Raw genomic sequence first — 18,388 nt, forward strand, 5'->3', positions numbered from 1 at the left:
GTATACAGATAACTGAGGACCTGCAGAGATCTTGGCAAGAAAGGATGGGATCTAGCTTCTCATGCCAGAGATACATTCAAAATAGACAAACATAAGTTGTCTTTGCCCATTTTTTAACTTCTACCAGGGGTCTATTATATTTTACTTAGCCCTGAGCCCTGAAGGTAGCCTGCTTCATGCAGTGGTATATGGAGTTATGAGACAGGCAAGGATATTGGTCATCTTCCTTTCTCCTGTGACCTTTTATGTTTCCCAGGAACATGCATCAGAGAAGGAAGCCCATCCCAGAGTAAATTCATCCTCATGTCAGTATAAAGGGCAGAGATTGGGGCCATTACCTGCGACTTTCAGCTCAATCAGTGTATCACTGTAGAAAGAGTCATGTTGGAATCCACAGCGATATAGCCCATTGTCATAGGGCTGGACATTGAGGATTCTCAGGACCACAATCCCTATAGAGATAGCATCTTTTACAAGTATTGTCCTCCCTGAATACTCCCCCAAGGCTTCTCCAGGCTGGTCCATCCCATCCTTGTACACGTGCACCACCTGGGAGGACAGGAAGCGTGACCAGCGTATCTGCATATGATGAGCGTTTTGGCGAGGTAAGAGGTAGCACGGTAGCTCTGCTTCACCACCCACCAGAGCCACCACAGGTTCATGAGGCCCCTGGATTTGGAATTCTCCTGAAAAGAGACATAGAGGTAGAGGGTGTTAAATTGTGTACATTCATGGTTGGCTATTGCACCTAACAAGTGTCTCTAAAGGGCAGAGCTGCCAGAGCCTTATTTTCATACTTGAATATGTCCAGAGAACTCAAAGGAGTTAGAGATGTGCACAGTGAGATTGGTCGACTTGGACTGGGGTTAGGAACTTACAGAGCAATATTTAAATTTTTTAAAAAGTTATGTTTATGGGTGCAATTTAGAAATACATAATAATCACATTTATCATGGGGAATTTATGCCTGTACATGTTGTCTTCACTCTTCTTTCCCTCTCATTCCTTTCCATTCACCTCACCTCTTCTTTCCCTGTTTATTTACAAAACTTCATTTGCATTTTATCCTTTATTTCTATTTTTTCTATTCTCTTTCTTCCTTTCCCCCTCCCTCACTCCTCTTTCCTTTTGAATAATTTCTTCCTACTTCACATTACCTCTATTATACATTTTGATTCTTATTTACATTTTCAGCTTCTCACACCAGAGAGATAATATGTTATTTATACGTGTGTCCAATTTATTTCACTTAAGAGTGTGGTCTCAAGGTCCATTCATTTAGCTACAAATGTGTTTAGTTTATCACTCTTTATGGCTGAATAGTTTTCCATTGTATTAAAAATATCATTTTATCCATTCATAAATTGGTGGGCATTTGAGTTGTTTTCAAGATTTAGCAGTTAAAAACTGTGCTGCCATAAACATGAGTGTGCATATGTTGCTGTGGTATTATGCTTTTAATTCTTTCTGAAAGATACCCAGCGGGAGAATAGATAGTTCAAATGGGACCTGTAGTCCTACTTTTTTGAAACTCCACACTTATTTCCACAATGGTTGCATCAATTTATACTTCCAGCTACAGTGGGATTATAGATTTTCCCCCCACAGCTCTGTCAGCACTTGTTATTCACCGATTTCTTGCTAATAGCCTTTGAAATTAGATGGGATCTCAGAATTGTTTTGATTTGCATATCTCAAATGACTAGTAATGTTGTACATTTTCCACATATATATTTGCTGTTTGTACTCCCTCTTCTGTGAAGTATGTATTAGTCTCAGATGCCCACTTTTGGATTGGGTCTTTAAATTTAGATGGTCTGATTTTTTTCATATGAACTTTTCATATGTTCTAGATAGCTAAAAGATTTTCCCACTCTGGGTTGTGTTTTCAATATGTTTGTGCTTACTTTTGCTGTGTAAAAGCTTTTTAATAAGATGAGATACCAGTTGTTTATTCTTTGTAGTGTTTCACATGCAATTGGGATGATGTTCATGAAGTCTTTACCTACAGTTCTGTCTTCAAGAGTTCTACCTATTCCAGCTTTCAGCAGAGTTAGTGTTTCTGTTTTACTTATATCTTTGGCCCATTTCAGTTTTAGGTTAGTGCATGGTGAAAGAAACGGGTCTAGTTTTAGCCTGTGGCATGTGGAAAGCCAGTTGTTCCAGGACCCAATTTTAAAGAGGCTATATTTTTTCCAGTGAGCGTGTTTGGCCCCTTTGTCAAAGATAAGGTGGTTGAGAGTGTTTGGAGTTGGTTCTGCATCTTTTAATCTGTTCCACTGATGCTCATGTCTGTTTTTTCTGCACTATGCATGGTAGCTTTGTAGCATAATTTCAGGTTAGGGATTGTGATGCTCCCCCCACACCCCGTCTCACCTCTAATGCTATTGTAGAATTGTTGCTGCTACTCTAGGTCCTTTCTGGTTTGAAATAAATTTTGGGATTGTTCTCTCTAATTCTGAGAGGCATGCTATGGATATTTCAATTGAGATTGCATTAAATTTGTATAACAATTTTGTAAGTGACCATTTTCATGATATTGGTTCTTCCTACCTATCAGTGAGAGATATCTTTCCATTTTTTGATATTCTTTTTGATCTCTTTTTTCAGAATACTAAAGTTTTTAGGGTAGACATATTTTACTATCTTAATTAGATTGATTCCTGTGCATTTGATTTTTTTGATGCTATTGTGAAAAGCATTGTTTCCTTCCTTTCTCTCTCAATGAATTTGTGTTTATTGATTTGCATATTTTGAACCATTCTGGCATCCTACTTCATCATGAATGAGTGAATAGATGAATCCTACTTGGTCATGTTGTACAATCTCCTCAGTGATTTTCTGCATTCTATTTGTCAGTATCTTTTTGTGGATTTTTGCATCTATGTTCATTTGGGAGATTGGCCTGTAGTCCACATTTTTGGTTGGATCTTTCTCTAATTTTAGTATCAGGGTAATACTTGCTTCCAGAAATGACTTCAGGAGTATTGTTTCCCTTTCTACTTTGTTAGCGAGTCTGAGAAGTAGCAACATTAAGTGTTTTCTAAATCTCCTATAGAAGTCAGCAGTGAATATGTCAGGACATGGGCTTTTCTTTGTTGGAAATGGGTTTTTTAGAATTTTTATATGTTCTGATTCAGCTTTGGTAATTCACCTGTATCTAGGCATCTGTCTATTTCTCCCATGTTTTCCATCTTTTTATAATACAGGTTCTTGATGTAGGTACTGATGATCATCAGGTGCTGATGATTTCTACAGGGTCTGTTATGATCTCACCCTTTTCATTCCTAATTGCATGAATTTGAGTCTTTTCTTTCCTTTTTGATAAGGTTGGATATGGGTTTGTTGATTTTATTTAATCTTTCAAAGAAAAAAACTCTTTGATTCATTGGTTCTTTGTGTTGTTTTCTTAGTCTCCATTGCATTAATTTCTGCTCTGATCTTTATAGTTTCCTCCTCGACATGAGCTTTGGGCTTGACTTTTCTCCTTTATCAGAGGTTTGTGGTTCAGAATTAGGGTGTTATTTGAGCTTGCTGTGTTTTTCTGATACAGAAATTCACCACTATAAATTTTCCTCGTAGGACTGCTTTTATTGTTTCCCATAAGTTCTGGTGTGTTTTATCAGCATTATCCCTTCATTATAGATACTATTTAATTTCTTTTTGAATTTCATCTGTGATCCTGTAATTTCTTTTTGAATTTCATCTGTTGTTCAGTAGGGTATGATATAATTTTCATGTGTTTACAGAGATTTGTGGTTTCTTTTTCCATGCTTTCCAATTTTATTGCACTATGGTCAAACAAAATGCATGGCTTAAATTAATTCCTTTGCATTTACTTAAGCATCTTTTCTGGGATAGAATGTAGTCTATTGTGGAGAATATTTCATGTATACCCCAAAGGAATGTATATTCCAAGGTTGTGGTGTGGAATCTTCTGTAAAGTCTACTGAGCATATTTTTTTTCTCAATTGATTCAATTCTGATATTTCTTTTTAAAATTTTCGTCTAGCTTCTCTATTTATTCTTGACTATGGGGTATTAAGGTCTCTCGTTACAATTGTGTTAGTTCTTACAAGTATGTAATGACCTTTATCTCTTTCCATCAGTCTTGGCTTGAAGTTCATATTGTCTGCAAATAGAATAGCAACCTTTGCTTTTTTCTGGGTTCCTGTTTCATGCAGTATTGTTTTCTATCCTTTAACTTTAAGTCTATGAATTTTTTTTGAGTTAAATGTGTTTGCTGTAAGTAGCATATTGTTGAATCTTATTTCTTGATCCATTCTGCCAATCTGTTTCTTTTGATTGATGAATTATGATGATTTACAGTGATGCTTATAGATGATTTATAAGGGCTTATCCTTGTCATGTTATTTTCCTGTTGTTGGTTCTCTTTCTTTCCCCTCTATTTAATTGCTTTCCCTTCCTGTTAGCTTATTTCTATTGGTGATGTTGAAACTGTGGTCTTTGTTTATCTATTTTTACAATATCATTCAGACACTAAATCTATTGGAAGACCAAGTAGGTAAAAATCTCAAGGACATAATAATAAGCAGAGAGTTCATGAAGAAAAACCAAACTGCACAGGAAGAACCTAAAAGAATCAACAACTAGGATCTCATTTTGTTAAAAAGATTTTGTATATCAAAAGAAATCACCAACAGAATGAAAACAAAGCCCACGGATTGGGAAAAGATTTTTGTCAAGTGTCCTTCAGGCAAAAGACTTTTATCTAAAACATATAAAAAATTGAAAAAATTCAGGCCTCCAAATTCAAAGACCCAACTCAAAAATGGGCATCTGAGGTGAATACAAAATGTCAGATGGAGAAATACAAATGCAAAATATATGAAAAAGTGTTCAACATCATTGGTTACTTGAGAAATGCAAATTAAAACAACACTGAGATGCCATCTCACTCCAGAATGAATAGATAACATCAAGAAATCAATCAATAACAAATCTGGAGGGACTTCTCTGTTGTTAGTGGGAGCATAGATTGGTACCACCACTGTGGAAATCAGTGAAGAGATTCCTCAAAAAACAAGGATTAGACAGTTCTCAGATGAAGAAATACAAATGGCAAATAAATATATGAAAAAATGTTCAGCATCATTAGTCATTAGAGAAATGCAAATTAAAACAACACTGAGATTGCATCTCACTCCAGAAAGAATTGCCAGGGTAAAGAAAACTACCAATAACAAATGCTGGAGAGGCTGTGGGGAAAAAGGAACTCTCCTGCACTGTTGCTGGGAGTGTAGACTGATGCAACCACTGTGGAGCTTAGTCTGGAGATTCCTCAAAAAGTTGGGATTGGAAGTACAATTTGATCCAGCTTTCCACTTCTGGGCATATTCCCAGAAGACTGAAAACATCATACCACAGTGATATATGTGCACCCATGTTCAGAGCAGCACAATTTGTAATAGCCAGATCTTGGAAACAACCTAAGTGCCCATCAACTGAGGAATGGATAAAAAAGATATGGTATTTTAATACAATGAATACTACTCAGCTACCAGGATAAACAATAGGCTTTTATAGGTAAATGGATGCACCTAGAAACCATATTCATAAGCGAAAAAAATCAGACTTACATGTGTAAACCCTGTATTGTTTTGCTAATATAAGTAACTGAAGGAGTAAATAAGATCCAAAAATTACAATGCATATAGTGAAGGGGAAAGAAACTGCTAAAAGGGAAATCATGTTGTTTGATCAATTTTGCATGCCTGTATCTAGTAACCTGAGGCACTATTTTAAAGATAACAATATGCAGTATAACAGCCATTGTTAAATTCCTATCGTCTTGTTTTGAAATCCTGTATCGTTAATTTTTTTGGTTATTGTTGTCATTTTGCTTTTATCATTTTTTATTTGTTTGTTTTTTGATTTTTCTGTGTTTTTTCTCTTTAAAAATAAAAAAATGCAGAACATTTTATAAAGCTAACTTCATGATCATAAATATCTTCAGTTGTTCTGAACATGGAAGCATTTTATTTCTCTCAATGGAAATGTTTCCATCTTGATTTTGAAAGATAGCTTTTGCTGAGTACATTGATTTGGTTAGGAGGTTGTTTCTTTCAGAACCTAAAATACTTTGCTTCAAGCTCTCCTTGACTTAAATATTGCGTTGAGAAATCTGTTGTGATTCTGGTGGACTTTGCTTTATGCTGATTTGTTTTTTGTTCTAGCTGCTTTTAATATTTTACTCTTGTGCCAGCTTTCTGGAATCTTGCTTATTATATGTTTTGGTGCACATTTATTTTGTTCATGACTAACTGGGGGTTTATATGCGTCACTTATTTGTGTGCCAACTTCTTTTTTCATGTTTGGGAAGTTTTCTGCCATTAGTTCTGTGAAGAGGCTTTTCATGTCATATACACTCTCTAGATTTCTGATTTACTCCAATCAATCTTATGTTCTTTGCATCATCTTGCAGATGTTGGATTGATTTTTCCTGCTCTCTTGCTATTTTAAAAATGTCTTTCTTTTTGTGGTCGCTATGCATAATCCTGTCTTCTGTATCTGGTATTCTGCCCTTGCTTTTGCTTAGCTGATTATGTATACACTCAAAGGAGTTTTTGATCTCCTGCATATCTGTTTGCATCTGTTTCTTGAGTTCTTTTTCTTTATTATATTGGGCATTCATGGTTTCTATCATTTTCCTAAGCTCCTCCCTTTTTTAATCTATGTCTACTCTAGATTCATTGAGCAAGTGCTTCATTTTGATTGTCATTTCTTTTTTTACCTGAGTGACTATTTCTCTCTCTATATATATATATATTTACCTTTTGTGTTACTTCTGCTGCTATCATTTCAGAAAATCCAGGAAGGTAGATTCTGAGTTCTCTTGCCCTGTTGTGCCCTGGACTTGTTCTGTGTGGGCTATAAGTCTGACCTTGTATTTTGCTTCTGCATCTTGTCATTTTCTATTTTTTAAAAATTTATTTCTATTTTGTTTTCTGTATTGATAGTTATAAATTTCTTATTAACTTATTCATTAGTGTTGAGGCTTCCCAAAGATGTGTCTATTCTTCAGAGACATCTTCCAGATGTAGGTGGTTCTTGGTTTTCATGTCTGTCTCCAGATCCCATCTTCCCAGTTTATTAAGGATGAGATGTTGCTTTCTATTTGGGTCAGCACCCAGTCCTTTGATACTGGACTATGGTGATGGATACAACACCAGACAATTACAGTGTTGTCACACAAGGTAGAGTAACTGATTATAGCAGGTATAACATTTTGGCTAAAGTAGTACTGTTAGAAATAACAATAGAATCAAGCACAGCCTAGAACGTGGCAAACTGTGTTAACTATTAATTTGATAGCTTTAACTCCAAGTACACGTTTTACAACATAATCCAAGATAAAACAGAAACTTGTACGCAAAGAATTTTCCCTTAGTAGAGTGATTTTTTCCATCCAATGTGAAAATTTAACAAGGATAAGGGACAAAAAAGACAAATAAAGAGAAATATGGTAGAAGTAGGGCTAGAAGATAAAGGAAGATGACTTTGAGTGTAGTAAAGAAGGAAGGAGAAAATAAAATTTATTGAAGCTATCCAGAAAGAGTAGAGAAAATCCTGATTCACATGAAAATATCATGAAACCCAGAGATATAGTTGAGGAGAGAAAGAGTATGAGTAGAACAAAGATAAAGGTGTGCACCTAACCCCGCCCCCCCACACACACAGAGGAAAAAAACACACAAGCAAAAAAATAATAACAAAATTCCTCTAATGTCCACAGTTCTTTTGCTGTGTCTTCATCAGAGCTCAAAACAGCTGGATAACCCACCAAACCTGCAGTAGGATTAGTGCTGGCTGTGGGGCTGATCTTGACCTTAGGATGTGGTGGCTGTGGCCAGTGTTTAGCTATCAGCTTCTTGGATGGCCCATCCCTGCTGCAGTCCAAGGTTGCCTGTACCACTGGTTGTAGGGCAGAGAAGCACTAGTTTCCTACTTTTTATACTCACAGCCTCAGGTTGCTTTTGCTGTTGGTTGCAAGTCAGAAGGCATACTGACCTCCTGGCCCAAGGATGCATGTACCACTGGCCACCGGGAAGGGGAGTGCTAGTTTTCCATTCCTTGTACCCTGCTACTGAGGTCCAAGGCTGCTTTTGCTGCTGGTCACAGCTGCACCTGTAGCCCTAGTCTCTCTTTCACACTGCTAGGGCAGAAGGGGTGTTGCTTTCCACTGGCTGTCCTCAACACTGCAGCTGCTCTTAAACTTGCCATCACTACAGGTTCCTGTTAGTCATTATGGTGCAAGACAGAAAAAGAGAAAAAAAGAAAAGAAAGAAGAAAAGAAAAGAAAGGAAAAGAAAAGAAAAGAACTGGCAGCTTGTCAGGGAGGGAGCAGTCCCTTGCCTCTATGTGTGCCAGCTCAATTTGTTGCCAGGCTGCAGTGTCCTCTGTTTCATGGAAATCAGAAGACCAGTGACCTTATATTTTAGGTCTATATTGTGTGGATTGAATTTTGCAATCTCTCCATTTTTTACCCCCATTCCTGCATCACTCTATCAGATAGTAAACATTTGGGCAGCTCTATGGGCTAGATAGTCATTTTATAAAGTACTATGCCTATGTTTTGTTACATCTGCAAGTCGTTTATTTCAGATTAATTTGGCATATGGATGTATGTCCCTCCCTTTCTTCCAATTACCTGTGTTAGTTGATTTTCTCTGAGTAGCTCCAATGTGATTCCTCCTCTACTCAGCCATGTTGAATCCTCCCATAAAGATATTTAAGGAGGCCTTCACTCTCAGTGGGTTCAAGCATAGAGTCAGCAGGACCCTGAGAGTGAAGGCTTCGTTATTGTGCCTTAGCCACCCTACTTAGTTCCTTGTGGGATAGGGAGCCTGGAGAGGACTTGAAAAGTGTAACTCTAGGGTTTGGCGAATAAGCACGGTCATTTCTTTAGAATGGAATCTGCCCCTATCTGTGAGAAGGACAGTGCATGTGGGGACTCAAATTCGGAGTGGACAGCTGGGCAACTGTGTCCACAGAGAATCTGAAGCAGCCCAGAGGGAAAGACTGTTGAGTGTGATTAATTATGTTTGCCAAGAGGAAGAAATGAGAAAGAAGGGGCAGACAATCATATATTTTCCAGTCTTGTTCAACATTTTCTTGTGTTTTTAAGAACATGTAATTGTTTATTATTACCTGGAGATTCTTCACTTTCTCTCAATCTTGCCCCATCACCTACACATGCACACATGCACACACACACACACACACACTAGTAGGCATGGGCCAGCATATGTAAGCAAGAATGCCTAGTGCAACGCCTAGAACATAATAAATTTGAAAAGCTAATTTCTTTGCTTTCTCCAGATTGTGAAAGAATTTGTAATGTTATTTTTCTTCTAGGTTTCCTTTCTTTTTCTCACCTTCTTCCTTCCCCTGCTGTTTTTTCAGACCTGGAGATCAAACCCAGAGCCTCACACACGTCAGACCAGTGCTCTTTCACTCAATTAGACTCCTAGCCTTCTCTCCCTATTTTATTTTATAGAATCAGATTCTCGTAGAAAAATAAAGAGAAGCAAGAACTCTTACCTGAAATTAATGTGGGAAACTGGAAACAAAGATATAGCAAGAAGAGGTTGCCATGGTAAATTGGAGAGATTTGCTGCTTCTTTGGTGACCAAGGCATGGTAACCACAGGGCTATGTGCTGGTGATGCAGGAGAAGAGCCTGCAATAAGAAAGGAGATTAAGGAGGAGCTCAGATTTAAGGCAAGAAGCAGAATAGCAAGGAAAAGAAATCTGACTCACAGGAGGTGATGCACATCTTACCTGTGGTGTTAACATTAAGCAGAAAGGGATCTTCTTGCTCTTATATCTGAAAGTTTTGGGGTTTTCAGGGTCACTCAGGGCACTCAGCTTTGTACCATCTTGCTATCCTCCTGCACGTATATGGGATTCCTCTTATTCTCTTCCCCCAAACCCTCTTTCCAGTCCCATAGCTAAAGGTTGATCCCAAATGGACTAGTCCTGAATCCTTTTGTACCTTTATATATTCTTTTGGCAATTTCTTATAATCTCATGGCTTGTAGTTGGTTGAATCTTCAATGACCTTCACGGGTCCATCTGTCAAAGGCTTTGTCTCCATCCTGTGGCACGACTGGGTATGTATGATGGAAACTAGAAAGAAGGTAGAGCAAAATAGAAGGTTGTTAGTTCTTTAAAGGAATGTGGTTGAGAGAGATATTTAAATCATGGCCCTTTCTGTTTCTCTCTTTGTTTCTAAGCTATCAAGAGGTTAGTAGTTTCCTATGCTACATGCTCCCTTCCATGATATACTCTACCATCACAGTTCCAAATCAACAGAGCCAAGAGAATATGGAAGAAACCTCTGAAACTGTGAGCCAAAACAAATCTTTCCTATTATATGTTGTTTGTATCTGGTATTTTATATCAGCAATGGAAAGCTAATGGAAAATTGGTGTGGACGTGTGTGGTCTTTGCTGTAATGATATCTGAAAATGTTGGTCAGAAACCTTTGGATTTAGCTTGTAAGAAGACTTTAGAAACGTTTAAGATTCAGGTTACAGAAAACCAGAACTGTAAGTGGAGCTTACAAGCTGTTTGGATTGAAGGCTCAAGAGACCAGAACGCTGGTAGAAAGGCAGAGAGTAAATGCTTAAAATGTTAAGATTCTGGAGGTTCTTAGAGATGGACTGGATGTCGTGTGCACTGTGGGAGGGACATGTGCATTTGGGGAATCAGTGGCAGTGTGTTATGATTTAGATCTTGAATATACTATGATGCCCTATGTGATAAAGGGATGGAACTCAGCCTATGACAATATTGAGAGGCGGTGGAACCATTAGGAAGTCAGACTTCTTGGAGGCCTGTTAGGTCTTATTGGCTCTATTCTGTTTAATTTAGTTTGACTTTATTCTCTTTAAAATAATAAATTAAATTTAAAAAGTTATTTATCTCATCTATTTTGTCACAGCAATGGAAAGATGATGAACCCACAACTCAGAGTAACTTCTGCATGTTGGTGACTCACTTCCAGATGTATTGCTTCTGTCTATAATGCCTGGGGGTCCAGCTGTGGGAACTCGCTTCTAGGGGAACTAGCAGCTTAGGGACTCCTCTGCCTTGGATCAGCAGAAATAGCAATAAAATTCTGTCTATCATTGTCTGAGTCATTTCCCTTTACCTGGCCTACTAAGGCTTCTGATGTGTCCTATTAGACATAGAAAAAAATTATATCATCATGAAGAAGAAAGTAACACATTCAACAACCACTACAATGTGGAATTTGGTAGCCATCACTGTAAATTTACTATCCTTGGCCCAAAGATCTTGTTGCTCAGAGACTATCCAGGAAGAGATTATTCTAAGGAAAATGAAAGAAAATCTCAAAATCCATGCCTGATTCAGGTAGAGAGAAATATGATTTTTATGTGGGTGATCTTGGGAAAGTGGAGGCATGCAGTATGAATGTGCAGAATGTTAGAGGGCCATGGTAGCGTGCAAATACAGAGAATTTAACATCTTCATGGAGCTAGTAAGTATGTTTTAGCCTTTTGACATCATGACTCTTGAAAAAATAATGTTTTTTGGGCACATTGTGACAAACTGGGGGGATTTGTAAGGTATAAATGCTTCACAAAAGAATTATATTTTAAAATGTTATGCACCTTGAGAGTATAATGTTAAGTGAAATAAATCAGAGGAACAAGTTTAACTATTGCATAGTTTCTCTTATATGATAAACTCAAAATATAAATAAAAGAACAAAATAAAAGATAGATACTAGGAAAAAGGAGATATGTGTTTTGAGAAAGAGGAGAAGACCAAGAGATGCAAAGAGGGAAGAGGAAGGGAACCAAAACAAAAACAAAAACAAAAACAAAATCGTGGTATGCACATCTCAACTTACCACGAGGAATGTAATCATTATGTACTGCAAAAGTGGACTAACAAAAAATTAAATAAAGAAAGAAAAATGTAGTAGAACTTGTTAGGAGGAATATCTAATATTGAATTTAGAAGATACAAATTTTTATAGTATTCAAAGTTGCTTCAATAAACATACTTGTATTTTTAGTTTTATATTGGAATTGACTACAGATAATTATCAACTGTAATTACTGACTATAATTTTTAAATTTCATAGTAGTGACTTTAGTAAGATATTTTATTTATACAAGTTAGTAATACATAAGTTTTTAAAAATAACATTTCATATTCCCATTATTTTAAATCATATTTAAGGAGTCTAACAACATCTCATTTTCTTTAGAAATGTAGTGTTGGTGTAATAGTTTCAATGTATTGGAATTCCAGTCAATTTTTTTTCTTACTGTTTTAAAATAAGGATGCCAGAAAACTACTTTGTGGATATTGATAGACTGTAAAGTATATACAGAGAGGCAAAAGACCCACAATAGCCAATACAATTTTGAAGGACTGTAAAATTGGAAAACAAATGCTAATCTAACTTCAGGTCCTACAGTAAAGCTACATATCAAGATGGAACAGTATCAGTAAAGATGAAACATATGTGTGAAAGGAATAGCAGGGCCCCTAAACAAACACACAGTGATGTAGTCAATTTATTTTTGACAGGAATGAAAGCAATACAATGGAGCAAAGATGGCATTTTCAAAAAATGGTATTAGAAAAATTGAATATCCACTTGTTGATTCTTGGTATTGTATCTTGCACAATTAGAATTTTGTTCAGACATGAATAAACTGAGTCTAGATATAGATGTTATGTCCTTTACAAAAATTAATTCAAAGTAAATCATAGCTCTAAATGTAAACACAAACTAAAATTCCTAGAAGGAGCTGGGAATGGTGGTGCATGCCTGTAATCTCAGCATTGGGGAGGCTGAGGGAGGAGGATCACTGTGCCTTCAAGGCCAGCCTGAACTGTATAGTGAAACCTGTCTCAAAAAGACAACAAAAAATATTAGAAGACAGAGGAAATTCTAATTGACTTTGAGTTTAGCTATGACTTTTTTTTTTCCACATTAGTCAGGCAAAATAGAGGGAATCCCAGAACAAGTTTCATAGAGTGTGATTAATCTAAGCTATTGGTCATGGTCTCCAAATCTTTACAAGTATGTGCAAGAGACTAATTCACCAAGTTTTTGAACATACAGTTTGGAATAAAGTTTGCTTATAAATGCACCGTTTTATACTCATTCGCATTATACTTCTTTGTCTTGTTTCGCTGAAATTTAAGATGTTTAAGCAAAGTCTGTTTGGCAATCATGTATAGATTAATTCATTTCACTTTTTATCTCTTATTTAGAGAAAAAAGCAAAATAGAAAAAAGGGTAGAAATACAGAATTTCAAAAAATAGCAGTAATACATATAGTTGATAAATTACATATTGTTATCTTAGAAGTAGTTGTTCAAGTTACAAAATCAAAGCATAAAAAATGAACAGACAATCAAATAATGACAGTACAAACTCTTCTGTTTGATAACAAAATTAGTAGTATGGTTATCTATTTTGCACACTTAAACATACATACAGTTATATGTATGTACCTACAAGTTGTTTTTCCTTTTGAGCACTTTCTTTCCCTTTCATTATTACAATACCTATTATACATTTTGGATCTTATTACTCTTTCAGTTTATTATTATTTATTTTTTATACTAGAGAGTCAGCACAATATTTACAAACATGAGTCTGATTTATTTCACTTATGAGGACAGTCTAAACTTGCCTCCATTTACCTATAAAAGCCTCAAGATTATCCCTTTTTTATAACTGAGTAACATTTCATTGCATAAAAATACCACATCTTTTTCATCCATCCTGTGGTTGATGGGCATTTTGGTTGTTTCCAAGATTTAGCTATTACAAATTGTGCTGCTATAAACATGGTGCACATATATCACTGTGACATGACATTTACAGTTTTTCTGGGAAATATCCAGGAGGGGAATAGCTGGATTGAATGGAACTTCCAATCCTAGTTTTTTGTGGAATCTCCATACTGATTTCCAGCCATTCTTTCTGGAGTGAGATGAAATCTCAACACTTTAAATTTGCATTTCTCAAATGACCAGTGATAATGAGCATCTCTTCGTGTATTTATTTGTCATTGTATATCTTCATCTGAGAAATGCATGTTCATTTCAGATGCCCAGTTTTGAGTGGGTCTTTGAATTTGGGGGGCTTGATGTTTTTTAATTCTTCATATGTTCTGGATATAAGTCCTTTGAGGGACTGCTGGCTAAAATTCTTTCCCATTCTGTAGGTCTTTGTTTTGAAGTGCAAAAACTTTTTAGTAATATGAGATCCCAGTTGTTGATTCTTTGAAGTACTTCCCACGCGGTTTGTGTTTTGTTCATAAACTCTTTGCCTACCCTATGTCTCTAAGATTTCTATCTACCTTGTCTTCCAGTAGATTTAGTGTTTGTTTTAATATTAAGATCTTTGACCCATTTTGACTTTAGTGCATGGTGATACACATGGGTCAGATTAATTGGTTTCTAATGGCTTCATATTTCTAAGTTAATAAAGACATAATTGTTAATGTTCATGCTTATTCCTATTTAACTAAACTTTTATACCTTTTTATCATCTCCTCATTTCTGTTGTCTTCACCTTTGGTATTCACTGTACTACTTTCTGTTTCTATAAGTTTGACTGTTTAGGTTTCTCTGTATAAGTGAGAAAATTCATCTTTTGGCTTTCGATATGTTTCCCTTAGTGTGATGTTCTCCAATTCCATTCATGTTGGTACAGAGGAAAGAATTTTCTTCATTTTGAAGTTCATATGGTATTTCACTAGCAATGACTTTTTAGATATATGAAAGGCATAATCCACACAAAAAAGGTAACTGATGAACTGGACTTCATTAAAATCAAAAGAACAGTAAAGCATCAGGTTTCAGGATATATATTTTTGTGTTAACATGATTACCTTGCAGTTAGTTTACATACATCAGTTATAAGTTGATAGCAATCTCTGAATAAAGGGAGGGCAGTCTACTGGGAACTTGTGCTTGACCTCTTTGGTTCCCTACCTCCTTGAGGCTGCAGGAATGACCAGATTTGAGCTCTTTAGATGCGTGTACCTTGAACTCCTGAAGCAGCTCTACAGGCTTTATATCCATGGCTAACAAGAGCACACAGTGGAATTGAGCATACAGCATACAGTGTGATAAACATGAAATCTAGGTGGTTAAGCACTTTCTGGTTCAAGCAGAAAGCATTGTTCCTGTGGCCCACTAGAAGTTATTAATGTCATCATTGATCCTCCTCTTGCACAATCATGTAAATGTTTCATCTGGAGAGAACACCAGTCTAAGACATTCTAAAGAATGAGGCCCACTCACATATTATGTAAAACGGGCTCAAATCTTTTGCAAGTTTATAATATGGCAGATCAACAATAAAATTTTAGGACTACTATATTATCAGGGCAAGAGAGATTCATCTGCCAGAGCCAGCACCCCAGCAGTGGGAAGCGATAGTTTGCAGAAACAGTATAGAGACCTAAGAAGCTCTTGAGAGAGCTGACAGATACTCTTAGCAAAGAATCTTAGGGTGTTACTGCTGAACTCTCCAGGTGGATGTCTTGACACAATCTCTTTTTACATACTCCCTACAAGGTTAAACTGTCTAATGCATGTTTTCCAGGAGTTCTTTTGTCTTCCACATCACACACACAAGAAAAAGGAAAAGAGGAGTAAGCCTTGTTGTTCTATAAAGTTCTGAAGGAGTTGAAGGATGGTGGGGGCTTTACTATGGTTTTTGTGTTTTCTAACACAGTTCTCTTGTAGGGGCACGTTGCAGTTGTTGTTTGGGTTTTTCTCTGTTAAGCAGGGATTTATAATACATCCTTACCTTGCCATTTCTCAACAATAATTTGATTGAAGTCCTTGATCAGGTTCTTTGCTTTTTAGGAAATTCTTTAGTTTCACCAGGGCCACCTTACAGGTTTGCACCTAAATAACCAGCCAGTTGAAGGGAGAGTCAGACAAAGGATTTTCCACAGTACATGTTCACTTTAAAATGGCCACCTTAAGTGACCCTCCCACTCTCTGTTTTCAAAATGGATACACTTGACAGGGACACATTTTTCTTTATAAGAGCTTAATTGAGATGTAATCCACATGCAATAACATATATTATTTTGAAGTATACAATTTTCCTGTCTTTGTTGGATTTTATTGTTTTGGACGTTTCTTATCAATGGAAGTACACAATATGTGGCATTTTATGTCCATGTTCTTTCACTTAGCACAATTACATTCAAGGGTCACCTGGGCTGTAGAGCTACATCCCTTTTCCATTAATGGATTTATTGCATATTATTTATATGTTCGTGGACATTGGATCATTTCAAGTTATTAATTACTATGAGAAATGTTGCTATGAATATTGATGTATACCTTTTCGTACAGACATCTATTTTTGGCTCTGTTGCGTGTATTATAGATGTGGACTTGGTAGGTTAGATAACTGTATGTTTAATATTTTAAGGAACTGCCAAAGTGCTTTCTAAAGTAGCACCATTTTACTTCCCCACCAGTAATGTGTAATGTACTTTTCCACATTTTTGTGAGCACTTGCTGCCATCTTTTTTATTTTAGTTACTTCTGAGGTTTGAATTTTAGCCCCTTCAAAGTTTATGTTGAAACTTGAATTTCCACAATGATGGCATTAAGAGATGTAGCTATTTAGAAGCGATTAGGCCACAAGGGCTATATCCTTATGAATGGATTAAATCCATTGGCATCAGGATATGTTAGTTATCATAAAGGGATGATATTTGGCCCCCTTTCTTATCCATCTCTCGTCTTTTGTTGCACTTCAAATTTTGCCATAGGGTGATGCAACACGAACACCTTCTGCAGATGTAGCTGTCACTTTTGGATTTCACAGCCTCACAAATCATGAATGAAGTTAGTTTATAAATTATCTAATCTGTGGTACTCTGACAAAACAAAAGAAAATGGACTAGAAGAGACATTCTCAGTCTTACATTCACTAAAGTACTATTCACACCAGTCATGAAATGGAAACAACATAAATGTCTATCAGCTCATTAGCTGATACGAAAATAGATAGATACAGAAAATATGGTATATAGTCACAATGGAATACTATTCAACCATGATACACAATGAAATTTTGTTATTGAGACCAAATATCTCCATTTCCAGGCGTGGCGGCACATGGCTGTAATCTCAGCGTTCAGGAGGCTAAGGCAGGAGGATCACCACGTTTCAGGCAAGCCTGGGCTATATAGTGAATGCAAGATCAACCTGAACTACATGGCAAGAAACTGTTTCAAAAATGTTGATTTCATTGAAGTTAAGACAATGATAGTTAACAGAGGTGGTAGAGATGAGTGGGAAAGCGGTAATAAAGCAAGGTTGATCAATGCGTGCTCAACTAAAATTAGATGGGAACAAGGTTTCCTGGTGTGCTATTGCACAATAGAATTACTATGGAAAATAGTAATGCATGATATATTTCAAAAAGGTAGGAGACAGGATTCTCAATGGTCTTACCACAGAGAAATGAGAAAATGGAGGACACATAGAGGAGATAGATATGTTCAACCTGATTTAAACATTAAAAATGTTACCCCATTAATATTTACAATTGTTATTTGTTTTTATTAGTTAAAAATAAGTTTAACGTGGTTGTGGTAGCGCACAACCTACCACTCTGGGAAGTTGAGGCAGGAGAATTGCAAGCACCCAGTCTGGTTAACTTAGCTGGAGCCTGTCTAAGAAAACATAGTGATAATAAAATAGGAGGTGGTGATATACCTCAGTGTGGTACTCCTGAGATCAGTCCTCAGTTATTACCTCCCTCAAAAATTGTTTAAAGTAGACTGAAATATTATCTTAGACAATATGACATGGCTGTGATTGTTGTTTTGATTTGCACTAATGATACTGAGTATTTTATCATGCAGCTATTGACCAGATGCCTAACTTATTTGGAGAAATGCCTGTTTGTCTTTTTGTTATTGACTTGTAAGAGTAATATTTTGGATACAGGATAGTACAAAATACATAATATGCAAATAGTGTCCCATTCTGTGGATTGTCTTTTCACTCTATTGATACTAACTTTTGAAAAAGATTTCAAATTTTGATGAAATCCAGTGAATCTCCTTTCTCTGTACATATTTTCGGTTTCTCTCTGTATGTCTCTCTCCGCTCTCTCTGTTTTTTTTTAATTAGTCCAGTGTGCTTTTGGTGTTATATCTAAAGATAGGCATACCGATCAATAAAATAGAATTGAGAAAGCTTGAAATAAATTCTTACACTTACAGCCAAATTAATATTCAACAAGGGTATCAAGGCAGCTTGATGGGGAAAGAGTAAGTTGTATGGGATAATGGACATTCACAGGCAAAGGAATGAAAGAA

General features: G+C 36.3%; 1 protein-coding gene across 5 annotated transcripts in view; it reads right to left on the reverse strand.

The window, feature by feature from the left end:
• The window catches only part of LOC101789175 (uncharacterized), a 32,656-nt gene that overhangs the window by 12,758 nt on the left and 1,510 nt on the right, over positions 1-18,388 (reverse strand). For 3 of the 5 annotated variants that reach the window (XM_063256381.1, XM_063256384.1, XM_063256383.1), the window contains 5 exons: positions 15,844-15,944; positions 10,018-10,151; positions 9,804-9,913; positions 9,565-9,702; positions 339-686 (listed from right to left, as the gene is read on the reverse strand). In XM_063256381.1, the coding sequence (XP_063112451.1) occupies positions 339-686; positions 9,565-9,661 (445 nt within the window). In that variant the 5' untranslated portion in view covers positions 9,662-9,702; positions 9,804-9,913; positions 10,018-10,151; positions 15,844-15,944. The remainder of the gene's footprint in view (positions 1-338; positions 687-9,564; positions 9,703-9,803; positions 9,914-10,017; positions 10,152-15,843; positions 15,945-18,388) is intronic. The other 2 variants (XM_063256382.1, XM_063256380.1) reach the window with 2 other exon arrangements.

The sequence above is a fragment of the Cavia porcellus genome, unplaced genomic scaffold, assembly GCF_034190915.1.
Source record: "Cavia porcellus strain 051 isolate PalLab524CR breed Dunkin Hartley unplaced genomic scaffold, mCavPor4.1 scaffold_9, whole genome shotgun sequence".
Classification (NCBI taxonomy): domain Eukaryota; kingdom Metazoa; phylum Chordata; class Mammalia; order Rodentia; family Caviidae; genus Cavia; species Cavia porcellus.